The following is a 9,755-nucleotide window of genomic DNA, read 5'->3' on the forward strand; positions in this document are numbered from 1 at the left end:
TCATTAGCCAGATTTAAAACATTCATGAATAATAATTGGATATTCGATTTTTATTGCAAAAAATATTAATTAGATATAAACCGTTAATATAAAAATGCACTTCTCTTCCAATCAAGCATTAAAAACTAACTGAAATCAATAATTCATAAATACTACTAATAATTCTGTTATGGAATTATTAAATGATTCAATATTTTTATCGCGTTTTTAATCAGTAAATAATATAGTACGGTTTCTTTAATTGAAAACAGGGATAGTTTTCGTATGGTTTTCATTTACCAAGGTAAAAAGCATGAAACAGGGTTCCTTTTAAAAAATTTGAGATTTCCGAATGGAAATTTTCGCTTCGGGATTTAATGAAACCTGGTAAACCTTCACACTAATTTTGACTTAAAAATACAAAAATAGAGTGAATAGTTTTTGAGATATCATCTATTATTGTTTTTCGAAAAGCCATTATTTTGAATCGATTATGGAGATGTTTCGAAAAACAATCATCACTAATTACCATGCATAACTAGGCGATAGTATATGATTAATTAATTTGGCGATTGAACAACAAGGCTGTGAGCTATCAACTAAAGAATTTGAAAAAATTTTCGTTCCAGAATTTGATGTTACTCGATGTATAAAGTTATTTTGTCCCAAAAATACAAAAATTGAGTTTGTTTAAAGATTGAGTGAATAGTTTTTGAGATATCACCTATAATACTGTCCTGAAAACCTTTATTAGAAAGTGATTCTGGGAATTTTTCGAAGAATACTCTTCTAATCGTCAAATGAGCTGGATTTTATAGTTTTTTAGATCCTCATCCTAATTACTGTAAATAACCCAAAATCCGTAAGGGTGATTCATTTTAAAATATACGGTACTTAAGGCGAAACAATTTTTATGAACGAATATATATATATATTTGAGATTTCTACGTTAAAATATTTCAATGGATAACATTAAAATGCTTGAATAAAACAGCGATTTTTTATTTTGTACGTGAACAATAGATAGATAACATTTTGTAGTTAGTTTTATTTTAGTTCCATAAAAATTATAAAGATGTACTTACCTAACTCATTTTTTATTAGATGAATGATGAATGCTTCTTTAAGTTGAAAGATTTGTTATAAATGATTTGCATTCTTTTATTTAATTAAGGTGATCCAAATATGATTTAAATGGTTGGTTGAAATGACTTACCCCAGCGCACATGTTTTTACTCTGGTAATAAATATAATATGCGCAGGCGCAGGTGGACCATTTCAACAACATTCAACCCTGTTTGGATTACAGAACACATCTCTGACTAATGAAGCTGTGGTTTTGTTATTTGCGCATGTGAATATATTTATAAACTACCATTATGTTTATGTATTCTACTGGCAAAATTAGGGATCACTTCAATTAAATTTGGATGTTAGATCACTTTTAGATTTTTCCTTAAAATGCAAATTTTTTCATTGAGATTGTTTTCATGATTCCAAAAATTGAAGCTGTGGAATTTAATTTCTAGTGAAAACATAAGGACTACGTAAAGCTACGGCCAGGCATGAAGGCAAACAACAACGAAAATAGGCAAGAAAAAAAAATTTATAACATCTCCAATGCATTCATTGTGCAATGTAATTATCCTATTTCCGTACTTGTTTGGTGTTCGTCTTCGTATCTGGCCGCAGCAGTATAATACATATACAGAAGTATTCTAAAGTTGATAAATCTGGGTAAGTACACACTTGTGTATACAAGTTTTATGGTGTAAGATAGTTTATAGTTTATTTACTATTGATCGTTTTAGAAAAGCTTTAGTCAGTGTATTTTCCACAATATTTATTATTATCTAAAATTAGAATTAGTATTCATATCTATCTAATGTGGGCATACATATTCAAAAAACGTGCTTGAGAGACCTAATGTGTGAAACTAATTGCAGAGGGCGTATTACTAATTCAAATTTTTCGTCGAATATTTGTATTATCTATGAATTTTTGGATATTTACACCAAACATTTACATTTTGCTAAATTCTGCAAAAGTTATTGGTAGCTCTTTTATTGGTAGTTTACAGAGGTGACATGTCTCAAAAGTCACCTACTCAATAAATTAATACAGTAATATACATTTAATGATTTATACCATAAAATTGGAAAATTTCTTAACCAATCATTACGTTTTTAATCATTTTAAGCCATTGGTCTGTATGGATGAGTGTGTATGCGGGTTTCTAAACGAGCTTAGATCGAACTATAAGTGGGCATTTTCGGAATAAGAAACATATTTCCACAAACACTATCCTTCAAAGTTATTTTAATTTTAAATCGGTCGACGTCTATTGAGCACCCATATTAGAATAAAACAAACTTTACACAAGTATTTGTTAATAAAATAACAACTTGTACCACATATTGCTCGAAACAAGAATTAATTTTGAGGATTGTGGTATTAGACGGAAATTTACCTAGTTGGTAATGAGTAGTTACAAAATAATTAAAAGCAAACTTTTGCTTTTGCACCGAAAAATGACTCTTAATGCTCTCTATCGGTTTCTTGTAGAAACTCTATATGATAAGACACTTTATAAATAGAACCTTTTCATTTCAATTACGATTCAATTTTATTATTGTTTCGGAATTCGGACAGATAGTAATAAGTTGGGCAAAGATGCAAAATATTTGTTATTCATTTTATCACATTAGTTTTTTAACAAACTATCCGAAACAAATGGTAATCACTTTTTAAAATGAAAAAGGCTATTGGCTAGCCATTGCCTTAACTTTCTACCATAGATAACATTGGGGTCATTTTCGATGCCGAATACGAGACTGAATTTGTCAGTTCCGATATGAATGAATGAATGCACACTTTATCTGATTAATTTCAATATTTGTTTATAAACTCTAATAAATTTTTGACAATCTTGAAATATTGTTATTGATGAAGTGACGCAACGACCACACGTGCCTGATTTAGGAAGCTATATTGACATTAAAGATTAAGCTCCTTCTCTAAAATTTGCTCACACTTTTACAACTTCAATATGAATGGCCAATTAAGGCAACTGTTTTAGTGAGCTTTATTATTACCAATTAAATACAAACATTTGCTTGTAATTATATTTTTGTGTTGGGTTCAAGGATGACTTTAATATTGGATTACGAATATCGGCGTTAAAATTATTAGTTTAATATGTCTATGGATACACGTTGGCTTTGGAAATTCCTCCATACTTTTTCATACTCAAAATCGAGTATGTACTTGCCTGTAAAGTTTATTATTTAATTTCTATTCAACAAAGTTATATAATTTAAACAAGTGATTAAATAATTTAAAACTTTTTATTTATTATACAGTTAGTAAGTACAGTTTACATTTAAATCTTTTAAATAAAATGTTAGTTTTTGATAGTTTGATTATTATTGCACATTTTTTAATAAATATGTTATATAGGATATAAAGTATTGCACAGATATTCCGTTTTATTGCACAAATATTCCGTTTTATTGCACAAATATTTCTGTATTGCACGAAAATATAATTAATTCTTAGGTAATATAATATCATTGATATAATTTATATGCAAAATAATGAATCCCCTTGAATATGTCCCAACCCCAAAAAAATCAAAAATAAACAAAACCAAGAATCCTAAAACAAAATGAAAAATATATCCTGCCATAAAAAATGAAAATTCATGCAGTAGGTATATAAAAAATGAAAGGAATGAATTTTCTAAATAAATCTTATTTACATTTTAAAAAGTATGCTTTAAATAAATAATGGCTAGCCTAAATAATTCACAAAAAATTAAAATAAGTAGGTAGTTAAAATTGTATAAAATATCAGGAATCAATTTTATGGACATATTATACCTTCATTCCTTTATTGATGCCAGTAAGCTGGCCAGAACGTTTTGACGTTTTATTACTGTGTTTATAACATTATCAATGATGAGAGACAAAGTATTGTGCAGTATATAAGCATTAAAAAAAGGAATAAAAGCATAGTGTCGTATTTTATTAGTTTGCTAGAAAACGTTAGTTTTGTATTTTTATTCTAACACTATTCTAACTTCATGGCATTTTTTGTTAGGTTAAATTAGGTTATAATTATCACACGCGTCAAATTTACAAATAAAAATTATGGTAAAAACTGAATTGAACCATATAATATTAAGTTTGAACGGAAAGCATGGAATACGTTGAAAACAAACCAATTAATTAAACAAATAAAAATTTACAAGAAGATAAAATTTATTTGTAATAATTTAAGTCGATTCAAGATGTTCAAAAAGCATGTGGAACAATTGAATTGACAGAATTCAGAAGTTAAATTAACTTGTATATTTGAGGGATAATATCCACATAGACTATATATATACGATTTTAGACAAGATCTCGTTTACCACTCTCTAAATCGCTGAATAATTACAACTTTTGTATTTTTTTTTGTGATTCTGATTAACCGTTTCTGAAAATAATTGTTTGATAATTTGGTAATTTATCGAAATCGATTCAGTGGTTAATCAGAGCCCTGAAAATATACCTAATTGCGCATAGGTAGGCATATTTTCCCATTTATAACGTTTTACATAGTGTTGAATATTCCTTTATTAAAAGTTATTAAAAGTTTAAGCTGTATTTAATTAAAAATCAAGTTTTAAGGTAAATAACCTAAACTATTTTCTAAATTAGAACTAAGGATTTTTTGTGTTGGCACATATTCAGAGTTGCATTCAAATTGATTTGATTTATTCGCCTGCTTATCTTTTGCGCTACTATGACGACTATCATCTGATTGACTTTGTATGGTATAAAGACCATTTTTTGCACTGAATAAATCATTTTTATTATTCGATTTACGACTTGTTGAACTATTTCGACTTGTTTTTGACGCATTGCTAGCGCGACTGGCAATACTATTTTTACTGGTAATGCTATTGCACGATTTAATACAGTAATTATTCGCAAATATTTCACGATAATTTTGTTTTTGCTGTTCCAATAATGCTTTACGTTGTTGTTCTACATGATTGTTGATTCGGGAGTTTAAATTCGCAATATGCGGTAACTCCTTTCTATCATGTTCGTAATCAGGTGACATTAAATGTGTTATATCTGTTGTCTGACTTAATTTTACATCAGCAAACATTGCTGCAATTTCAGCACTTTTCTTTACACTTAAAGCTTCGTGATTTCCATCAACGCCTAAAAAATGAATTCTTTGTTAATAAAATGGAAAAAATTAAAATTTCTTGTGATTTATACCTGAACTGTGAGTCGAGTATGTACGAGTATTATTGTACGATCTCATTGAGTCAGAGGCTTTAAAAACTGATTTAAGACCTCCACATTCACTGGCAGTTCGTCCTTTTTGCTTGGGAATACCATTTTTTCGCTTTGAATTTGTAACTGTAAATAATTCATAATCTAATGCTAAATTATCTGAACTATAACTTCGTTTCGAATCTTTTGTAAAGTAATCAGCTTTTGATTTTGTACGATTATTATCATAATTACAATATGATGGAGATTCTTCTGGGTTACGTAAATATTCCAAACTTTTAGAACTTTTTGTACTTTTAGAATGACTATTCTTTTTGCTTAATTTTCTTTCAGCAGGTGGTGTATTTAAGTTCTCCGATTGTGGAATAAAACCACGTTGTTTCAATTGCTCAAAAATGGTACCTTCTTGTTTGAATAAGTCAGTTTGACAATAACATTTATTGCTATCAGTACAACTGTCCGTATCACAACCACACCAAGTTAAAGATTCTGGATTTTGATTATCGTTGGAACAGTAACAGTGTTTTCCTCTTGGTTTCATTGATTTCTTTTGTAAATTAGCTATATCGTTATAATATCTATGTACTTTTTTCGTACTGAAATTATCATTGGATATTGGCATTGGATTACTAAGCCTACTTTTTGGTGGACCGCTTAGTGATTGGTAAAAATTATTTTCTACGGATTTAGATGGTTGGGCTTCGCTTGCTAACTTTTTTTTACAAATATTTGTTTTGTCTATACTGCAGTAACATTTGTCTTCTGATTTACAAGACGTTAATGTGTTTTTGAGATGTGGTCTCACATCAAGAGTGCCATTCTTTTGACCCAAAGAACAATAACACTTATCTGCTGATACACAAGTGCACGAATCACTATCATAACTGCATTCGGAACAAGAGACATAACCACTGGATGAATTTCTATTTTGAGTGTTTGTATTACAATTTTGACTGTTACATTTTTGACGGTTTCTTTGTAAACTTAAAAAATCACTTTCTTCAGAAGTGCTAAGAATTGTTTCACGAATTATCTGGCTGATTTCAGGCTTTCGGTATGTTTGATTCAATGTTGCTTGCTTCTCCTGTTGTTCTTTGGGTTGAAATTGTCGTGTATCATACGAGGATGTTGAAATACTACTTCCCGAATTTGCTATAGCTTTTTTTGCTGCTGTAACATAATCGAAACTATTACGTCTAGGAGAATTTTTCTTGGAACTACGAAACTTTTGTCCAAATCGTACACGAAATGAACGTCGAAACACTTTTCGCAACCCTTTTGCCCCAATAATCATTTTTTTACGTTTATTTTGATTTGAACTATTTCGTCGTAGTAACTTTTTCTTTTGTCTGCGCATTATACTCTTGGATCGTTGATATAATTCATCTTTTGTTAAAGTTAATGCCAATTTTAGTAGGAATTCCTTGTATATAGGCTTGAGATCGTTGAAAGACATGCCCTCGGAATCAATTATGGCACCTAATATTTCATCCAAAGAATTTAAACCTTCTTGTACTCGAAATTCATTAAACAATTCGCTAAATCCTAAAGGTGATCCACCACTGGCTTGACCATTATTTCTGCGGAAAAATTAAATAATTAATAATATCATATAATAGTGCCTAAGAAAATTTCTCAAAAATTTTCACTGATGAAATTTTGAAACTATGTATTAATTTTTTAAAGAAAATTGTTAATCCATTTATTCTTTTCTTTATTGTGTTATTCGTTATTCGTTTAAGTCAAAAAAATTTACGCCTACGCCCAAAGAACAAAGGTAGATCAAATTTGGAGAGGATGAAGTTATAACTGAAGCTTGTTTCCTTTAGAAGCTCACATTTTCGAGAATTCCTGGTGAATATGGTCTTTTATAAGACAATATAATTATTCCTTATTAAGTACAAGTATATTAAGTAAAAATCGACGCCGGGAGTTAATATTATCGAGACAACTATGATTCCAGGTGGTTGTAATGCTAATTGAAAAACAAGATTCTATGTAACAAAAATTGTGGGCTTAGAAGGCTTAGAGCAAAGAGAATATCTCTAGGAGTTATTATGTTAGTAGGGAATCTTTAACAGCATGTTATGTTATGGAACTTACCTGCTCATTGTAGATTTATACTTTGTCAAGCCTTTTGCATTTAAAAAACTACCAGATCGAGGAATTGTAACCTTAGTAAAAATATCTCCTGTATTTTCAGGATTCATATTTGACATAATTCCTTTATCTTTATCAGATTTTCGAATACTCTGTGCTCGTTGAAAACCACGTTCCGGCTCTGTGTCAGTAGTTGATTTATTATTGTGAAATTCATCATCTTGTTGACGTTTTTGCCATTCATATAAAGTTGACATATTTTTTTGACTATTTTGAAAATCTCTGATTAAATCTTCATTATTCTTTTGTGGATTTTGTATATTTGGAGTATTGTATTCAGCGGACGAATCTGGATAAGGCACTATAGCATCTAAATCGGCTTGATACTGTCTTGGCTCATTCTTAATTTGTCGAGAAGGTTCAGGAATTTTTGGACCTGCACGTTTAGTTTTACTTGACACAGTATTTCGCACCCGTTGACTATCAGTACTGACAATAGACGATGTAGTACTACGTTTTTTTCTCGGTGGTCGTACCGGAATACTTGGCTTAATTTCCGCATAACTTTTCCCATCATTATTAGTACTTGCAATACTTACACAACTGATACCATTACGATTTCGCGGTAATTTTGCTTCCTTATTTTTACGTGTCATAAAACTCATTAAACTTTTGTACAATGTAGCTGCTATCACAATTGCATCCTCGGAAGTTTGACACACAAAACCGTGACATTCCAATTGTTTAGCGACCCCGAATTTTCTCATAACAACCGTAAATAACGGTGAATGTAATTCATTTAAAATGTATTTTTGATCATGTTGATCTAGCGTACGAAATAATACATTTTTATTAATGTTATCGGGGTCTGTGATTAATGGTAAGAATGCGTACTCAATATTACGATTACGATTTATAACAAATTTTACAGCTGACCATACAGCTATTGTTGGGAATGTATTTAATTGTTCTAAATCACCTTTTTCTCCTTGATACAGTACTTTTAAACCACCTTGAGATATTTCTAAACGACCTGTCAGTACTTTTTTATGTTTAATATTTTTACGATATGCGAAGTATAATTCTTTTAATGGTTCTTGTAAACCTGCTAAACTTGTAACCTTATCGCCTAATGGTATCGATCCAAGATAATCAACCGTAAAAGAATGCGTGGCGGTATCTTGATGATGGTAAATCGGATTCTCTGTCATTGTAATATCAGAGAACATTTTTTCAATTCGTTGTTGAACTGTATTATTAATATTACTTTGATAAATATTACTTATCGAATCCGGTTCGTTAAACATCGAATCGATTTTTTGTTTATACAGGGAGTAAACACTACCCGTATCATCTTGTTGTTCTTGTAAACGGAATCCTTTCGATGAGATTGTACTTGGTGCTGTCGATAAAAAAGAACCTTGTTTGGTAGTATTATAATTTGTTAGCGAGTGAGGTTTCGGTGCCATTTTTATAAATGATCCAGAACTTAAACGTGGATTATGTGATGGTCTAGTGCCTATTTCACTAATACTGCTACATATAACCATTTTAATTGACGTATGTAAATTAATATTATATAATTATGCATCATTATTGATTAATAATTGTTCCATTTTATATAAGAAAACGGTTATTTTTTTCTAGGTGTTCGATTAATAAAATTGCAAATCCATCATATATTCCGTCATATGGTAGAGAGATTTAATTATTTTTTTTTATAAAACTGTAAATTATATAATTTCTTTTTTGTCAGTCACCAGGTCAGTATGCGATATTACAAAAAATATGAAAGATGAAATATTGATGTTGGAATTTCTTCTCGCCGTTTCAATATATAATTTAATTTTTATGTAATATATTATATTTTATAACGGATTTTTCATTTGAAATTAAACATATAAACATACTGCATGTTTATTTTAATAAGTTTTTTTTTTGTTTCTTTGATGAAATATTATATGTAGGTATGTTTTTGATGTATAAGCAACAGATTTACGATTATGCAGGTGATATGTTATTATATGAAGATGATGAACATGTAATCAGAAGAGGTCTTGTTATCTGATTGATGAGCAGTGATGATTGATTCGTGTATTTAGTAGAATCTTGGTGAGATAATAGTGCCTTATCGTTGTTCAATTGGTAATAACATGTTTTTAATGAATCTGAAACAAAGGAAATAAAAATTGTTAATAATTTATAGTTATACAAATCTAACATCTTCAGGTCACTAAGCTTTGGGCATATAAATTGAATCTGTTATAAGTAACTGTACTTCACACCCCTAGATATTGAAATAATCGTTGAACTCTTTCCAGTTCTTTGAATTTAATATTACCGAGAATTGATAATTTTCATTATCGACTTCTTTATAATTAA

The 9,755-nt window shown here is 29.6% G+C and overlaps 1 protein-coding gene across 1 annotated transcript; it reads right to left on the reverse strand.

The window, feature by feature from the left end:
* Positions 1 to 4,647: 4,647 nt before the first annotated feature.
* LOC123301105 lies at positions 4,648 to 8,923 on the reverse strand. Its single transcript, XM_044883835.1, has 3 exons — positions 7,377 to 8,923; positions 5,256 to 6,853; positions 4,648 to 5,195 (listed from the first exon to the last, which is right to left on the reverse strand). Exons 1-3 carry the CDS (start codon positions 8,921 to 8,923, stop codon positions 4,648 to 4,650), a joined length of 3,693 nt encoding a protein of 1,230 aa, XP_044739770.1.
* Between the last annotated feature and the right edge of the window lie 832 nt (positions 8,924 to 9,755).

The sequence above is a fragment of the Chrysoperla carnea genome, chromosome 5 (genome assembly GCF_905475395.1).
Source record: "Chrysoperla carnea chromosome 5, inChrCarn1.1, whole genome shotgun sequence".
NCBI lineage: Eukaryota > Metazoa > Arthropoda > Insecta > Neuroptera > Chrysopidae > Chrysoperla > Chrysoperla carnea.

Bases quoted from the DNA above. Each gene is read 5' to 3' on its own strand.
- LOC123301105 (XM_044883835.1), bottom strand. From the start codon at position 8,923: ATGGTTATATGTAGCAGTATTAGTGAAATAGGCACTAGACCATCACAT. The intron at 6,854-7,376 runs GTAAGTTCCATA...ATTTTTCCGCAG, and splicing joins TATAAATCTACAATGAGCAG to AAATAATGGTCAAGCCAGTG. The intron at 5,196-5,255 runs GTATAAATCACA...TTCATTTTTTAG, and splicing joins ATACTCGACTCACAGTTCAG to GCGTTGATGGAAATCACGAA.